Source organism: Kryptolebias marmoratus, linkage group LG9 (assembly GCF_001649575.2).
Source record: "Kryptolebias marmoratus isolate JLee-2015 linkage group LG9, ASM164957v2, whole genome shotgun sequence".
Taxonomy (NCBI): Eukaryota; Metazoa; Chordata; class Actinopteri; order Cyprinodontiformes; family Rivulidae; genus Kryptolebias; species Kryptolebias marmoratus.
Window position 1 is genome coordinate 14055203 of NC_051438.1, and position 18771 is coordinate 14073973.

Genomic DNA, 18771 nt, shown 5'->3' on the forward strand with positions numbered 1-18771 from the left:
CTTACAGTTACCCTGCAGGTGGCTGATGGTCATTGGCTAAAGTCCGATTTATGTAAACAGCCACTTGAAGCAGCCGTGTGATGGAAAATGTTATTTTAAAGAAAAGAGCGGAGAAATGCAAAACACAGCCTCCCGTGGGAGACGGCAGTACTGGCAGAGCTGCTCTTGAAAACAGCTCACATAGTTCAGAATATTCCCCACATTTTTTTTATCTGTTGCAACAAACTACGGTCTTTATGTGCAATCATTTATGAGTCATCCTTTTTTTTTTTTTTTTGGTGACCACTTGAAACTCTATGATCCCTCATGTGTCTTTAAGGACACTAACGTTACTGACCTTTGTACTAGATATTTTTTTTAATCGTTTTATTTTTAGTAACAAAGCATTTTACACGAGAACACACTATTTTGTAACAAGAATAAAATCATTTTGTAACAAAGTAACTTTTTTTTGCTACCGAGTTATGGTATTAAACCCCACTTTCCAGTGTGAGTCAGCATGTGCGTGTGTGTGTGTGTGTGTGTGTGTGAGAGAGACAGATCCTTCATCATAACAGCAGAAACAGATTTCACCACCACAAAAAAAAAGGAACCATCATGTTTCAGACATTAGAAATGTGCCCTAATGTAAGAATCCACATCTATCAAAAAGTTCATTTGATCACTCCAAACTGTTATTTTAAAGACAAAAAGGGGGAAACTTGTGTCAAAGCAGTTCATGTTATATGCAGATGTGCTCGAGGGAAAAGTCGATGGAGGTGAAGACGGCGCCGGAGAGTTCTGATCGTTATTAGATGTTGGCGTAGCAGCCCTCACAGTGGACTTTCCCGCGGTGAAAGAACATGCTGTCCAGGAGGTCGCCCATCGGCTTACGGCACACATCACACTAAAAAAAAAAGATACAAACATGTTATGAGGACGTCATATTTCACCGCACATTTTTTATGGCTGGCCGCTGCAGACGAAAGGGCGATCCTATTTTTGCCCGCGTCTGCCGAGTTTGCAAAATATCTCACAAACCACTGGATGGATTTTAATTAGACTCAGAAAGTCTACACCTGTTTAACTTTTAAAGTCAACCCCATTCAAGATGGCCGCCAAAGCTAATCACCTTTAGCAAAACACGAGTTGTTACAACTGTTTTACAAACATTGAGCTAAAACTTGGTGTGGTAGTAGCTGAGACTCATCCCCAACTTAAACCCCGAGAGCTAACAGCGCATGAAGTCTCTTTTCAAAGCTTTGCTATTAACGCCGTCTGTCTGTTAGCAAAATATGTCATGAAGCACTGAATAGATTTTAATCAAACTCTCAGAAAGTAATCACTGGATGCACATCTACAACTGACTGACCGTTGGAGTCACCCAATTCAAGATGGCCACCACAGCTAAGTGATATTAGGAGAGTTTATAGATATGTAGCTAAAACTTGGTGTTTGTAGTAACTCATACATACCCTGATCATTTCACATTACACCACAGCTCATCGACCTTTGCCAACACAAAAATGGCTATAACTAAGTCAAATATACAGATACTGAGTGAACGTTTGGTGTGGTAGTTGCTGAGAGTCATCCTCAACACGCTCCAAGCACTAACGCATTTGCAGTTTTGCGTGGGATCACGCTTAACGTCACGTAGAAGGTTGGACCAAAACGGGTTTTAGTTTAACACTCTGCAATACGCATTCCTTCAATGAATCCAAGGCTTTACATTTTTTTATGAATCCTAAAAAAAAACAGATGTAGCTTTTTTTTTTTAAAAAAAAGAAGTAATTTTATAGTTTTCAAATGCAAATTAAAACGAGTCCTTTCAAAGACAGATTACCTTGAAGCAGGTGGGGTGGCAGTCGATATTGAGGTGCTCGATGGTGATCTTGGCGTCGTTGCCCACCTGCTCGCCGCAGTACGTACAGGTGGATGACTGCGAGACTCTGCAGAAAAAAAAAAAAAAAACATCAGCAGCTGAAACAATTTAGCCTGACCACGGAGTCTAGAGTAACCGAACCACCGTCTGGGAAAATAACCTGGGATATTTTGTGTGTGTGTGTGTGTGTGTGAGGGAATGTAATACGTGTAAATAATCCTTTGATGTCCCTGCTTAGCCCCCTAATGAGCTGAACGAACTGGCTTGCTGGCATTTCTGCCCTGCTGCCTGCACATTTCTGCCTTGAAAAAACAAGGCAGAAGGAGCCGGGACTTCGGCTTACAGCGGGGTTTAAAACAGATTTACGGAAGGGTGAAACAATAGAGTGATGCAAGGGGAAACAATAAAAAGGTTACAGTCAAATAATATGACATCGCTGAAGCAACAGAAATGGAAAAGCGGAGCGGAAGTGGCGCCAGTCAAAGTGTAAAGACTCTGAGTGTCTTAGAGAAATCAGTAAAAGCAGTCAACGTGTCATTCGTGACAGAAGCTGAACTACCATTTTAAAAGCAGGCATAAAAGAAGTTAGAGAGGAAATAGCTCACTTTTTATGCTCCGGTTCTAAATATGGATAGACCTATGTTCCTTATCATAGCAGATTAAAGAGGCTTAGGAAGTGGGGTATTACCTGGTGTAACTGGAGGGGCTGCTGTAAGAGTAGTTGATGGAGCTTGAAGAAAAAACGTCGAGCCTATAAAGGAAATGAGCGATTAGAATACCATCACATGTTTTTAATTGACTGTTTAGATCATTTCATAGTCTTACCCGTCGGCTGTTTCTCTGGCATTATGCAAGGACAGCTCCGTCGCGTTGACATACTCTTTCACATAAACAAACCCCCTTAGGCAGAGGCAGAGGAGTGAAAACGAGCGAGTTAGCTTACAGAGATGGTTCGTATCTTTTCAAAGTGGGACTATAAACAATAATAAATATTTTACATGCTGTAGATAGGGGTTTGAAGAACCCCAGTTTGGAGAAAATAGAGTTCAATTGTGACCGGATCGACCACCTAACAGCTAGTCTGAGCAGAGCCAAGACCTGAATGGGTTGCTGCCGTTTTCATAGCAGTTCATGTGAACAAAAATCCACTTTGGTTTCGACCCCGCTCGGACTCGCCTTTCGCTCGTCAAACTGGTCATAATTGAACATTTTCTCCTAACCGAGGCTGTTCAAAGAGCCATCTGCTACAGGTAAGATATTAACTGATCATAACTTTTCCACAGAGCCTGATTTGAAGTCTCGGTGTAAGCAGGTTTTAGCTTTGAGTTAAATCCACTCACTTTTTAGTTTCAGGTTCAGGTGTTTGGTCACGCTGCTCCACTTCCACCACAGTCCTGGTCACATATCTGCAGACGGAGTGAATCAGCATTAGTCTCATCTTTCACTCGCTGACGACAGCAGCGTAATGGCTTATAGGGCTCGTCACACGAATGGCCCTTCATTTTCTACCATTACTTGCTAATGGCACACTTTTAGCGGGCTGCGATTTGACAGAAGGCCGTCTCTAATGCACATAATCAATCTGACATCTGGAGCCTGATAATTAGAGGCAGGGAAATTAGGGCAAAATGAAAGACAATGGGAGAGCTGATCTTGTCATTTAGCTTGGGTAATGGAGTTGTTGCGGGGATCCGTTAAGAGTCCGAGTCGCAGGTATCCGCGTGTAACCCTGCACCGAGCACCAAGCTTGCTCCTTTCCCGCGGGGTTCGGGCCTAAATCGCTTGGACTAAAACAGCTGCGGTACAAAGAAACCGAAGCGGTTCCGGGTGGATGAAAGTGGACAGTGAACTCACATGAACTGCGCCGAATAATTTAAAATTAATTTCAATACATCAAGCACTTATTCCACTCAATAACTTGGAGGAACAGCAGACTAACCCCCCCCCCACGCAGCAGCATATGCTTGCTTAGAATTTATTGAGTCATAAAGAGCAAAAGGCGCCGGTTAAGAGGAGTTTCTTTGTAATAAAGAAAAAAAAACATCAACAAACCAAAGAGGAAGAAATAACACTCTGGAGAAAGCATTCGTGCATTATGCCATCTAACAAGATCATAAACTTACTGATCCATAGTGGGCTCTGGCGCTCGCTGGATCTCCCTGGAAAGTGAAGAAAACTGCATTAGACTTTTATTGGAAATCACAGCTGACGATAAGTTTGAATGTAATTCAGAGAGGGACAATTCTGCAGATCTTACAAGATCTAAGAAGCAGATTTTTTCAGACTTTCATCCAGCGTTATTGCAAACCTAGTCGATACATTCTTTAAGGTCTGCATAATTGTTCCCTTTTTGATCACAGGATACAAGTTTTAAGGGTTTATTTTCTCAACCTGATAGTGGTGATGGTTGTGATCGTCTGTGTTTCCTCCAGTCTGCAAAACACAGAACATAACTGCTTTAAAAAGGATGTGATAGCTTTATAGACGTAAGATGAAAACAGAATTGTGTGTGTTTATTAGCAAAATATCTCATAAATCACCGGATGGATTTAATGAAACTGATTAGCTTTTGAAGTCAACCCAATTCAAGATGGCCGCCACAGCTAACCAACCTTGGCAAACCCATAAATGATTTTAACCAAGTCAGTTTTACAAGATATAGTTTTGTCTCGCACTGTGAGAGAACTGATCACGAAAGAGATTTGTTTAAAAGTCTGCCATTAAATACTGGAGTTATTCTGTTAGTCTGTTAGCAAAATATGTTGAGAATCAGTGGACTGATTTTAATGAAACTCTCAGAAAGTAATCTTTGGACAGACATCTGATCAACTTTAGAAGACAAGGCAATTCAAGATGGTGGCCACAGCCAGCTGACCTCAGAGAACCCACTAATGGCTGTAACTCAATCAATTCTACGCAAAATTATTTTCAAGGTTTGACCAAAACGGCTATAATTCTGTTTTTTTTTCAACACAACATGATTTTAGTTTAAAACTCCAGCATGGAAGGCCAACGGATGCCAGGCCTTTTTATTTTTAGTAGTTTTTTTTAAATGTAAGCAATAAAATCCACAGCATTATGGGATGGTGCATTTATAAATGATCAAACAAAGTGCTGAAATGTGCATTTAAGCAGCCCAGTTTTAGTAACATTACCTTTCCTCCTCCTCCTCCTCCTCCTCCTCCTCCTCATCCTCTCCTGGTGTACCGATTGTATAGATGGTGGGTGTTGTCCATCTGTCCCACGGGGAGTCATTTTCAGTGGATCTGAAAGAGAAAATGAAGCATATGCACACTCCGCACATTCCTAAAAGAGGGCAGGGAGGGGGTTACAGGAGGGCAATCTCTTTACCGCATTTGTGAGGGCGAGCTGTAACAAATATCTGACCTATTTTCATCAGCACCAGCGCACAATATCTTCCAGCTCGGCGAGCAGCTGCTGTAAGAGCCTGGTTGCTGCGCCGCCGTGAAAGGAAAGAAGGTTACGGGGATAAAAGAAGCCACCTGGAGCTTTTTAATAAAGAGATGACTTACTTTCTTTCAAACATGATCACCGTCTGCTGATCTTCAGCCGGCTCTTGTGCTTCTGCTTCGGCAGCGTCTTCTTGGCTGAGAGGGGGACAAACATCGAAAGGCTTTCAGCTGGTAATGGACACGAGCGGGTGGACGTAGGTGAATGGAGAACAGAGGACCATGGGATGGGCATCACAGTGGTGTCCTCACCTCTCTCTTGTGTCAGTCTCCTGGCGTATCTCCCACGAGCGTTTCCAGGACCGCTGAGAGCTGAACCTAAAAAAAACCCAAAACAACAGGGGGAAGATGCAAAGGTCGAGTCAGATCAGCTCCTGCAGCTTTTCTGTCCTCCTCCATCTCTCACTCACAGATTTATTACACAATTATCCACTGAGCTCAGTTTGATACCTTGTGGTGTCAGTATTGAAGGGAATGATGTCGTCTGCGAGGGATTTCAGGGTGTCACCGCTCATGCTGTCAAAAGCACAAAAATGAAAGAAAGAAAAGCATTAAAAAGTCATTTGAATGACACGCCCACAGCAGGTATTTTAAAGTTCATGGCACTTCTTCTTTCAGCTATCTTGATCTTCATCTCACCCCAACCCCCTCCTCTGTCACATCAACCCTCCTTCATAACATCCATGAACCTTCTCTCATGCTTTTCTGTTTTTCATCCTCCCTTGCAGCTCCATGTTCAACATCCTTTGTCCAATATATCTACAAGTCCTCCTCTGCACGTGTCCAAACCATCTCAGCCTCTCTAACACCGCTCAACCTGACCTGTCCCTCTGGTGTACTCATTTCTAATCCTGTCCATTTTCATGACTCCAGATGAAAACCATTAGATCTTCATGTCTTTTTTTTTATTAGTGCGACCATCTCCCAACCACTCACCACAGCAGGCCTCGCCGCCGTCTTATAAATCCTCCCTTTTCACTCGCCCCAGCTGTTCTTCTGTCACAAATCCCCCCCTGACCACCATCAACACCTCTGCTCCTCGCAGTGTCACCCGTTCCACCCGTCTCCCTCTCATTAACACACGTCCTCCTTGTCTCGCGTCTCCCGACTTTCATTCGACTTCTCCCCGGGAGCAAACCTCCTCCACCTCCTCCGGGCTCTCTTCCACCTGCTCTCTACTCTCACTGCGGATCACGGTGTCACCCACAAAACATCTGTCTTCAAGCGAGAAGGGGCTCGAAGCTTTTTTTATTTTTAGGTTTGCAGCACTAACTTACATTATTTCTGGACTTGAACTGTTGTCCTCCTTAGACGGTTGTGGTGAACTGGAATAATAAAACAAAATAAGTCAGCATAAAAGACGTCGCTTGCAACAGCGGTTCTTGGGCAATAGCTGCCAATTGTGACTAATGATTATTGTATGATGAGCAGCAGTTGGAGCCATGAGGACATTATGTGGCAACATGACAGTGTCAGTGCAGCAAGCAGAGGTTACAGTATAGGATAGATCTGGGAGGGGTGTGGGGTTGTTGTGTTATCGTTCTCGTACCTGTTGATCGAAACATCTGAGAGGGGCTGAAGCAGGTCAGAGGGGCTGCAACAGGGGGAAAGAAAAAAAAAAAAAGGCCTCTAATCAGAAAGCGCTGCATTATGCATGCCGAGACGCCGTCTATCTGGGGCGACTGGAAAACAGTCACAAGCTCCGAACCAATATGATTACCTGTTATGGGATGCGGTCCCTATCGGATACGGATCAAATGGCTCAGCCGAGCTGAAAAACAATTTCACACTGATTTCACTCTCAATTGTCAGCGCGGCCCATCTCGTGTCGGAGGAATTCTGATCGCATTGACTCATAATGGAAAGATTTAATGCAGTTTGAATGATAAACAGAAACGGAGCGGGGACTCGTGGGGCGGGGGGGCCGAAACTCAATCATGATCAGAATCTGGGTGTCTTTTGCCAAATTAAAAGACTTTTTTTATTTTCCCTGGTCTCCGTTTTACATTAAATAAATGCTAACACACTAAATGGATTACTGTTGATACAGCAATCTATGCTTTTAAGCAAAGTAAAAATCTAATTTCATCTTCACTGAGTGTGGATGGAAGGAAAGGTACCTCGATTCAGTAACTGTGGTTGTCACATGTGAGCTCCAGGGATTTTCATTGTCCTTGTCGCTGGATGGAGGGAAGAGAAAGAACAGAAGAGCGAGTAAAGTTTATTGTTGTTCTCATACACTATTTACAGTGGCAGTCCATTAGGAGAACTTGAAATCCACTGAACTATTTAACAACTGAGACCATCTAAATATGGCTTTTTCTTTCTGTCTGAGTGTTGAGCACTTTTTTGTCAGGACTAATCTCAGCTTTGGTCGTTACAGCGGCTGTCTCTGAGGGGCCAAAAGTTGCAGTCGGAGCTCGTATAAATCATGACGAGGCATATCTGAGTAAAAAAACAACAAGCTTCATAAGAGGGAACGGCTCTGCGCAGAGAGATAATTGTTTAAGAGCAGCCTGTCATCTCCCTCTACCTTTGTGTTTCCTCAGCTGTCTCGTCTGTCTGCTTCTCCTCCTCCTCCTCCTCCTCCTCCTCCTCCTCCTCCTCCTCGTCCTCCTCTGGCGGCACGATGTAGCTGGTGGTGACAAAACAAAGCCAGAATCGGTACAGAGCAGTCTTTTCCAGTTCCAGCCCGAGTGCAGATGAAACGTGGCTTTTAGTTCCACAGAATCAGGCGTTTCATTCAGGAATCGGGGACTTTGTTGCCGACACGCAGCCGTGGATTCTGACAGTAGACGTTTGGATCAAACTTTGGGTTTGTGAGGGGAAAAAAATATATCTAATAAATCCGGGCGGCTGGTCTGCTTTTATGTGTAGTAATGAGAGAAAGTGGAAAATATCTAAAGATGTTTTGAAGGGTGCCAGTGCAGCTACTGCCCAGAATCCCAACATCCGTCAACTTTCTTCTATAAAGCCTGACAATAAAACGGGATTTACTTTTGAATTCACCTCATCTGCTCTATTCTGCGCTTGGAGTAGATATTGGGGATGACTCGCAGCTACTACCGCACCAAATTGTAGCTCAACATCTGTGGAACTGACTGGATTTTAACCATTTTAGCGTTAAAAATGCTTGGACTTTTAATCAATGCTTCCGAGCTATTTTTTATTCTATTAGGCTTTTATTTCTTTATATGCCACTGATGGTGTTTTTATGATGATACATGTTTATTTGGCTCATTTGGTTTTATCTGGGGAAAGGCTTTAAAAAAAAAGCTCCTTTTTGCATCCTCCTACGCTGTATTTTGTTTTCTGTATTGTTTTGTGTTTTGCTATGTTGTGCAAAAAAAATAACATAAAATAAATGACATTAAATGATCAGCTGTGGCGGCCATCTTAAACTGACCCTCAGCCATTCCAAACCTGTCAACCTTTAGGGGGAAACAGAACTGAATATAAAATATATGGAAACAACAAGACTAACTCATGATTAAGCATTTGAGCGTTTTGACTCCATTTCTTTTATAAATGATGGATGTTTTTGGGGTACCAGTTTAACAGAATGCTGATTCAGGTTAAGTATTGTTAGTTTTTACTTTTTCTATGAGACTACTTTTAAAAGAATAGGTGACAATTTTTTAAATTTACTATGCGGCCTCTGCCTTTAACGATAATGAGGAACAGGCTTATTATAAACGTTTCATACTAACATCTCCGTCTTTGTCCTGTTGATGCTGATGTTTGCATGCTCGTTGACAGTTTTTCCTCCAGAATATTTTGTTATTGACATCCTATCTACAGCATAGGTGGCAGACATTATGTTCAAATAAGGTAAATACTGGAATACTGAAAAGACTTTAGCCGGAAGCCTGTATTAGGTGTGATTGGCCTCATGGGAAGAAAAACCAAGTCCACTGTAAAATTCACACCCTGGACACAAGTGAAAGGTGATGCTGTTTTTAGGACTTCTCTCACCTGCGAACTTCTCTGTTGATCACAATGACATCCTCAGCCAGGAGATCCTGAACGCCACCTGTTTCCGTTAGATTTGACTCGCTGCAGAAGTTAAAACAGAAAAAGTCAAACGCAGAGAGGTGAGTTATGGTGGTATTTCGGCTTCCTATTAACAAAGAAGTTATAGATTTTCTACTGAGGAGGCAATAATTCTCTAAATAACCTTTGTGTACCTGTTTATTTCACTGAGCAGATCCTGGCTCCAGCGTCCTGGGCTGGGAGGAACAGGCTCGGACGATTCTTCCGGGCTGCAGAGGGAGGAAGGAACAAAAAAAAGTTGAGAAGTTCGAGAAGAAAGAGCAGTTTTTTTTTTTATCAGAGGAGATTTCGAAGCTTAAAAGCAGGCCAGCTGAGGAAGGATTTTTTTTAACAGGAGGTCCAACACTGCCACCACATGGAGAAGATTAAAAAGAATCTCCAACGTGGAAAACTGCACGATCAGTAAGATTTTTATTTTTAACAAACCTATCGCCGAAGCCCAGGAGATCGTCTGTTATTGGTTCACCATTGCTGCGCGCTGGAACCGGAGCTGGCTCCTGTTCAACACTGCAGAGACACAAAGAGAAGAAAAAGAAACAAATATTCAGCTTGTTAGTGCACCTGCTTTGGCATGGAAAGCACATATATCTCTTGATCAAATATTTTTAAACCGCATTTAATCAAACCATAATTTGGGACACAGGTTGTTTAAGGCACCCGAGACAGAGGTTTGTGTGACTTCGTAACTCCTCTAAAGTGAACACAATGGCAATTAGGCCACATTTATTTTAAAACCACCCCTGCCGTGACACCACAAAGGGAGATATTGATTTTTTACCTGTCCTCGGAGTCTTCCTCCTTTGCCGGTGTCGTCTTGTCATCCTCAAAGCTGAAGGGAAAACAAACCTCTGTGATCAAACTCCCTTATTGCTGAAGCTGTGGGCAATAATATGCTACTGACAGAGATTATATTTCTCATATTGTTTTGCACTGCTATATATATATATATATATATATATATATATATATATATATAATATTTGAAATACCTGGATGAGTTTGTGTCAAAAGAAATGAGGGTGTCAGACAAGGCAGCGAGCGTGTCACCGGCGGAGCTGTGAAAATAGACGTGCAACAAAAACATGAAATTTGAGGCGGTTTTCAATCACACACATGAAAGAATAAGATGTAAACAATAGAACAATAGAAAAGCACCAAAAAAAAGCACATTTAGAGAATTGATTCTGCAATGGTTCTGTTACCCCGATGCATAGGAGGTTTTCAGACCTTTAACTTGAAAACAATGAAAGTAAGTTAAAACTAAAAAAAAAAAAATAAGTAAAAACAATATTATTTTACTTTTATTATGCCGCATACAAAGAACAACTTTGGAAAAGTTCTAAAATACTTTCCACAACATATATATATATTGAAGTATCAAAATTAATTAAACTGAATGTAATAAAACTGTTATGAAAATTAACTGTGGTTTATTAAGTTAACCTTACACAGTCTCTGAATAGGATGATTAATTTAAAAAATGTATTTTCCCCTGCAGTGGAACTTAGTTTCTCTGAACTATTATTAATGCTCAACTTTATGGAAAACAACTAATCCTGTAACTGCGTTTGTTTGTCTGTCTGTCAGCAAAATATCTCATGAACAACTCGACAGATTTTAATGAAATTCACAGAAAGTAATCACTGGACGGACATCTACAACTAATTAACTTGTGGAGTCGACTTGATTCAAGATGTCTGCCACAGCTAATCAACCTAAGCAAACACAAAGATGGCTATAACTCTGTCGGTTTTACAGATTTTGAGCTAATATTTGGTGAGTTAGAAGCTGAGAGGGATGCTCAACATATATTCCAAGCGCTAACAGACCACGCAAATTCTTTGTTTAAAATTTTGGAATTACCTATTTGGAGTCAGCTTTGTTAGCAAAATATAATGGACAAATTTCAATGAAGCTTACAGAAAGTAATCACCATATGTACACCTACAGTTAGTTAAGACGGCCGCCATAGCCAGCCAAACATAGAAAATACAAAAAATGCTATAATTCATTTCATTTTATAGATATTGCGCTAAAATTGAGTGTGGCAGTACCTGAGAGCCATCCACAACTTGTACTCTAAGCATTAACTGATCGAACAGATTCTTTGTTTCAAACCTTCGCCTGTAAGGCAGCAGGCTTTTCCTTCAAAACACGCCTCCTTTATTTCTTTTCTGTTAAATTGGACTTTAAAGAAATCACAACTCATGCAAAAAAAGGGGGACAGAGTTTTTGTTAGTGGAAGTCTGACCTTGGTTTTGGTTCTGGTTCTGGCTCTAGCTTTGGCTCTGGCTCTGGTTCCGGTTCCGGTTCTGGTTCTGGCTCCGGTTCTTGCTCAGGTTCTGCCTCTGGCTCTGGCTCTGGCTCTGGCTCTGGTTCCGGTTCCGATTCTTGCTCGGGTTCTGCCTCTGCCACTGGCTCAGGCTCTGGTTCTGCCTTTGGTTGTGGTTTTGGTTCTGCCTTTGGTTCTGGTTCTGGTTCTGCCTTTGGTTGTGGTTCTGGTTGTGGTTCAGTCTTCACTGTGAGTTTGGTTGTGTCAGACACCTGGACAGGGGTGGGGCACGCTGCAGTGGGAGCTGAACGAGGCTGTGGAACAGGTAACACCAGTGCCTGTGGTGGTGGGGACAGTTTAACCAGCCGGCTGTCAGGCTGTGGTTCTGTAGGAGCTGCTTGAACACTCTGAGTAACGTCCGCCGTGTTGGAATCCAGTTTCACATCTTTGAGCGGGTCTTCTTTTGCATTAGACTGGAGAAGCGGGTCTTCTTTGACAGGTTCTGGGGTGACTTGCACCACCTTCTGAGCCACTGGCTTCGTAACAGCCAGTCCAACATCTGGTTTAACGGCGGTGTCTATTCTGAAACAAACAGAAAAAAACAACAACTTGAACCGAGGCCAGCAGAATTCCTGAAGATCTGACTTTGAAACGTGGAAGGAGACCTACATCACTCGCGGTTTCGTCTCGGGCGCAGAGGCAGCAGATGTGAGAGGAACGAGAGGGGAGGGCTGCACCGTGCTGGAAGGCGTTTGAGTCACAGCATTCTCATCATCGTCATCCTCAATAATCTGCACCCTGCGCATGCACACGCAAATAAACGGGTTTGTGTACAGCTGGGATCCACAGAAACAAATACTTGAGCGAGTTTTGTGCTTGGCCCTTTTTGGCCCTGGGCTCAGCATTTACCTTTTAGCCACAAACGATGTGCTGCTGCTGACCTGTGGCGTGTCAGCTGGTGCTTCTTTAGCCCTGAGGTTTGTTTCCAAACACAGACAACTTTCATTAGTACTTCATTAGAAACAGAATGCATTTTTAAATAAATCTCTGCCATTAGCAGTGAGATAAAGCATGCATACTCGTATTTCCTGGCAGCAGAAAACACGTAGGACCGTTCCTTGACCCCAGACGTCTTCAGAACACTGCTGGCTGCCTCTGTCCTGCAAAACAAGTCGCCATAATGTTAATGTCATCGTTTTTTCTTATTCTTTTTTTTTTTCTGGGAATGTTGAATTTCTCTCACCGTTTCTCCTGCTCCTCGAGGCTAAGCGCACCTTCCAGGGACGGTGCGGGGTTCCTCACGGTGTGGGGGGCTCTACGAAGCAGGAGAACAAACAAAAAACCCGCATGGAAGTGTAATCTCAGCAATCTACAGGCGGTTAAGTGGAAATCTGAATTGCACACTCACATTTTCTTGTAGGTGTCTGAGGCTTTTTTGGTGTAAAGCTTTGTAGTGGTGCTGTTAAAAACAAGGCAGAACCAGAAACTCAACTTTCCAGACGTTTTCATGAAATTAACTTCTTTTTTTTTTCATGCAAAGATGCTTTTACCTTGTGCCATTAGGGGTGGCAAAAGAAGAAGGCTTGTTGTCTAGTTTTGTGAAAACGCCTCTGAATGGGGGAAAAAAATAATAATATTCAAACACCACGATTCACTTTAAGTTCTGCATGCTTCCTTTTTGTAACTGCCACAGTCGCAAGAAAAAGAAAGCACATTCTCTTTCAATCCTAGGATGCTTTTTGAATCAGGACATAATAAAAAGGATCAGATCTTTATCAGCTTCTACAATTATTCAAGTTTAACCTCAAGGCTTCAGAAACACACAACAGATTCCACCGTGTCATTTTTTTATTCAACAAAAACTGAAGCCAAACTGAAAGAGCTGTGAGTGAAATCTAGACCAACGAGTTGTGGAACCTCCTTCAGTTGTAGTAACTCAGTAGTCATTTCCTGTATGACTTCATCGGTCTTTCACCGTGTTGTGGAAGAATTTTGGCCCACTCTTCTTTACAACGTTGCTTCAGTTCATTGAGGTTTGCAGACATTTGTTTCTGCATAACTCTATTAAGGGTCCTGCCACAGCATTTCAACCAGCATGAGGTTCTGGACTCTGACTGGACCACTCTAACCCCTCGATTCTTCTCTTTTTCCGCCGTGCTGATGTAGATCAGCTGCTGTGTTTGGGATCATTGTTGCATCATGACCCAGTTTGGTCCAGGCTTCAGTTGTCAAACAGGCACTCTCATATTTGGTTTCGTATTTGAGTACTTTGATCTACAGAGGAGTTCATGATCGACTCAATAACTGAACGGTGCCCAAATCATCAGCCCTCCACCACCGTGCTTGACAGTTGGTATGAGTTGTTTGTGCTGATATAATGCGTTTGGTTTTATCCAAACATGACAATATGCATTTTGGGTAAACATATCTACTTTGGTCCCATCTGCCGAAAGGACATTGTTCTAGGAGTCTTCAGATTCATGCATTGCAACTTTGCAAACCTAAATCGTGCCGCTGTGTTCTTTTTAGAGAGAAGAGTTTTTCTCCTGCAACTTTTCCCAACAAGCTGTACTTGTTCAGTCTCTTTCTAATTGTCCTGTCATGAACTTTAACCTTTAATCTTCAAATTGAGGCCTTTAGAATTTCAGACGGAGCTTTTGGTTTTTTTCGCAGTTTCTCTGAGCATTACGAGGTCTGACCTTGGGGTGAATATGCTGCGACCTCCTGGGAAGATTGGCAGCTGTCCCAAATCTTTTCAACTTGTGAATAAACTCTCTCACTGTAAAATTAGGAACTCCAAACTGTCCAGAAATGACCTTTAACCCCTCCCAGATTGTTGGGCAGCAACAGTTGCTTCTCTAAGGTCATTGCTCATGTCCTTCCTCCTTGGCGTCATGTTAACACACACCTGTGTGCTCCAGAGCAGCAAAATCATAAAAAAAAACTGCTTTTATGGAGATGATCTCACTGATGATGATCAGTTAATCAATGCATTTGATCAACCGCACCTGGTTTATACGTTCCCTCTTAAATACCACAGAAGCAACAAGGGGGGACTTACTTCTTTACATACAGCTTTTCCACTTAGGCTTTCTTTTTGTTTATTAAATGATGACAAAATGGAAGCTGTTGTGTGTCTTTAAAACACCTGAGGTTAGATTTAAATCATTTTAGAAACAGGTAAAGACCCTTCTCCAGTGACTGTAAGTACATTTTTTCCACGGTGTATAAGTGATACAAGATAAGTGTTTTTCCTACCTGATCAAGTATCCCTGTGTTGCTGTTTTACTGTCAATTTAAAAAAAAACAGATTCATTAATAACAAAATTATGTTTTTTTTTTGTTTGCTAAGTTTGTGAATATTAGAAACATGTCTTTACCTCTCAGTGTTAGTTTGTGCAGATGTCAGGGTGGGTTTCACAGGTGAGGAAACTGGACTGGTTTCAATAGGAGCTCCGTTCAGTCGGCCGGCTCGAACTTCCGCCATCCTGCATGGAAGCACAGGAAATTTTGTTTTGTCTAATTGGGAGAGTGAGTCGGCGGGGGCGAGATGAACAGAAACCAGATTAAAAAGTGCTTTACCATGGTTTCTCCTCCTGAGCTTCAGCCTGGGGTTCTTCGCGGCGCTGCAACCAGCTGGCGTCTCCCCTCAGCTTTGTTCGTACTTTAGTGGAGCGGAGCACAGCTGCTTTGTCTCCATCTGAGACACGAACATGTGCACACAGAAATAAATATATGATATGCAACGTTAGGTTACATGACAATTACTTAGAACATAATAAACCACTTGTTATTTGCATAACTTTGTAATTTGGTCATATTATTATTTTTGCATTTTTAGCTTTTTGTCAAATAAAAAGATATTCCGAGCTAAACAATTCTAGTCTGTTTCTCCAGGAGGAAAAATATCCTTTAAGGGATAGTTCTGATCTTCTGAAGTAGGATTCTGTGAAATGCTTATTAACAATATCCCACCTGTTGTACATAGCCCTTTGAATGGTTTGGAAAAACAGAGTTTAATTCTGGTAGGACAGACGAGCTAAAGGCTAGTCTGAGTGAGACCAAGCCCAAGGTGGATTGCTGTTTTTTTTAAACTGATTTCAGCACATTACACAATTGCAGTACTTTGGTAAAATATTATGGTTATTTGCAAGCACCAATAGCAGCCAGAATAATCATGTAAGGTGAAATAGACAGAAATTATAAAGGTTTATAAAATAACATTTGCAAAAAGTGTTCTGAAACTTTTGAGAGCAGCAGTCCACTTTGGATTTGACCACATTCGAACAAGCCTTTAGCTCATGAATCACTTCAGAATTAAACTGTATTTTTCCAAATGGATGTCATTCAAATAGCTACCTACAACAGGTAAGATATTAATTGTCCAAAAAATTTTTCTTTCCTTTCAAACGGATAGTCTGGTGATGTTCAAAGTGATATTCTCTCGAAGAGTTTGTACTTTATCAGCCGTGACATCAGTCACCGAACACAGAGGATGAAGAAAACAACAGAAATCTTCCCCTGGATACACCAATGGAGGGCCAAATGAGTCGGTGCTTTTATAAGGCTTAAAAACCAACTCTCTTTTTTTTTTGTTACAAAAATGTCATACACAGGTGTGTAAGAACGCTACATGGGCTAATATTAAACCTCAACACCGTTTGTTTAGTTTGTCGCTGTTTTCTCAACTGAGCAACATCCGTGTTATGATGAGCGTGTCGGTCTCCTGAGGTCACTGAATGCATCAGTCCACTGGAAAAAAGTTAACCTTTGGACTGACCGGGCGTGCTGATCAGCTGCTCAAACTAAACAAACAGGGTCATCCAAAAGTATAAAGGTTTAAATTTAGTGTTCTCTCACACTTGTACGACAAAGTTGTCTTATAAGCCTAAAAAACGATATAAAACAGGTCCAGACTAACCAGAGCCTAGCCTGGATGAAGACTTTTTCCCTTTTCTTCATACGCCGTGTTCTCTGACTGATGTCACCGCCGTTAAAGTGCTAATTACTGATAACTATCTGTCTGAAAACCACTTTAAAAAAAAAATCACCGTCTGAAGCAATATATTTGTAATTCAGGATTTTCTTGCTGTACTCGTCTACATCGCCGTGTCGCAAACGTAGAGTCTTCACGGCAGCTAGTTCACCTAACTAGTCAGAATAGATTTGGCTGTTCAGGAAGGAGGCCTCAAAGACACAAGAACCACAATGGAGAATTTCAGACAAAATGTCATAAATGTAAGAACGTTAAAAGAAAAATGATCTGTTCCTGAACATTAAAACATGTAAGGCTACTTTATTAGCCCCTCTACATAAAGCTAAGCATCTGTAAATAAGGAAAATATTGAATCTTTAATCCATAAAAGCCTTGAGGTAGTCTTGCTTAAAGCAGTTTCCATATAAAAGGGTAAAACAGGTATTAATAGGTTAAAGAGCAAAGAAAGCCCTGGAAGGAGCCGCTTCAGCTCATCAGACCACGCAATTTGTCTTCTTACCATTTGACATGGTGGTTCTCTTTTGTTTTCTTCACAGGCCCTTTGAAAAATCAATCTGTGGGAAACATCACAAAAAGAAAGTGTGCAATTAGCAAACTGCACCTCATCTCAAATATGTCAATTTTAGAAATACTTCTTCCCACGGTATGTACCCCTCCCAAGAAGAAACCTGGGTTCTGTCAAACATTCCTCGGCCTCATCCTTCAAACATCCAGATCGTCCTGTTCTACAGCTTTCCCAAAAAGAAAAAATACTGCAATCGCATACATATGAATGAACATGAACATAAATGTATTTATGTAGCCAGATATTTTGGCGCAGAGCGACGTGGTTCATTTGATAAGCGACAATTCTTTTTGCTTGTTTCCAAATAAGTTGATTCTGCAGTTCTTTCCAGTCAAAAATGAATTCCTCAGAGGCAAAGCCTATACCCCTGGGGAATCACTAAGAAAATGAAAACACAAGTAAACGACTGCTCTCTTATCGGAAAGCAGGCTCATACTACAGCTTATGCAAAACTGAGGAGTCGCTCCAAATTCAGAATGCAAATATTAACATCTGAAACTCTTCAGGCTTTCAATTTGGCCCCTTTTAAAGAAAGCTGGCACAGTATTTCTCAAGGATACTGTTCAGATTATATAAAAGCCAGAGCTCAGAGAGTATATTTATCCTGGCTTTAGCACAAACAGTCCACACACACAAGTTGAATGATTGATGAAGAAGCAATGGCTTTAAAGGCGAGCGCCCAGTCGCAGTGGTGACTCAGAGGGAAATGAGAAGAGCAAACAGCGATAATCACAGTTTAAACTGACAGACACGACCAGCCGCTCCGCACCCTCTAATCATTTAAAAGTATCAGGACGATCCGTTCAGTTATCTGCGCGGAGAAAACGCCTCACGTACCTGCTGTGGCTAAATATCCGGCAGAGCAAAAATAGGTCCTCACAGGCCGGCGTGGTCAGCCTGAACTGAGGAAAGTCTGACAGGTGTCCCAGCGAGCTATAGCAAACAGGTACGGGCGTGAGCACTACTAACAAGCCCAGCCAGTCAAGGAGGGCAGATACGGGGTGGAGCAGAGGATGTGCGTCGCAGAGGTTGCTAAGAAGTCCTTTTTATTTTTTTTTTCTAGGTTTTGTTTACCACATCTGTGTTTTCCTTTTTGGAGTCAGCAAGCACGTACCTGTCGCGCAGGTGGCTGACAATCACTTATTGGCACGAGCAACGCGAGGAAGTAGAAGAGGACAATGATTAGGTGCGCAGCATGGCACACACAAATGAGGCGGCTGGCAGCAAAACATCTCCCGCGGGAATGCTCATGTCACGCTCAGTGGGTAGGAAAACCTGGGAAGAAGAAGTGTGCACATCATTAGAATAAGATTAGGAGCAGCACACTGACAAGGAACTGAGAAAGCACCAGCCGGAGATAACATTAAGGCCTGCACTCACATGTCAGGGTTTTGATTTTTGCATTTAAAGATACAAACGCGTTTTAAGTTGTTTTGGTTGCCGGAAGAAAATATGTGTTGTCTTAAAGATCAAATTTCTCACACAGACTTTGTAAAGGTCAACTTTGAGCAGAGCCGCAGATAAAAGCCAATTGCAAACACAGTGTTTGCT

At 42.0% G+C, this 18771-nt stretch overlaps 1 protein-coding gene across 2 annotated transcripts; it reads right to left on the reverse strand.

Annotated features, from left to right (window-relative positions):
* Positions 1 to 202: 202 nt before the first annotated feature.
* znf185 (zinc finger protein 185 with LIM domain) lies at positions 203 to 18209 on the reverse strand. 2 transcript variants are annotated; one of them, XM_017426670.3, is made up of 33 exons: positions 18058 to 18209; positions 17155 to 17209; positions 15242 to 15359; positions 15040 to 15147; positions 14918 to 14947; positions 13210 to 13269; positions 13068 to 13118; positions 12903 to 12974; positions 12739 to 12819; positions 12569 to 12631; positions 12329 to 12457; positions 11639 to 12241; positions 10377 to 10442; positions 10166 to 10216; positions 9814 to 9894; positions 9522 to 9596; positions 9310 to 9390; positions 7868 to 7969; positions 7455 to 7514; positions 7055 to 7105; positions 6884 to 6928; positions 6612 to 6659; positions 5785 to 5850; positions 5587 to 5652; positions 5398 to 5472; positions 5020 to 5130; positions 4256 to 4297; positions 3988 to 4023; positions 3205 to 3270; positions 2690 to 2764; positions 2553 to 2615; positions 1826 to 1931; positions 203 to 886 (listed from the first exon to the last, which is right to left on the reverse strand). In XM_017426670.3, exons 2-33 carry the CDS (start codon positions 17162 to 17164, stop codon positions 791 to 793), a joined length of 2787 nt encoding a protein of 928 aa, XP_017282159.2. In that variant the 5' UTR covers positions 17165 to 17209; positions 18058 to 18209; the 3' UTR covers positions 203 to 790. The 2 variants fall into 2 exon arrangements, with proteins under 2 accessions (XP_017282159.2, XP_037833326.1); XM_037977398.1 differs by lacking the exon at positions 18058 to 18209 and adding an exon at positions 17307 to 17386.
* Positions 18210 to 18771: the final 562 nt, after the last annotated feature.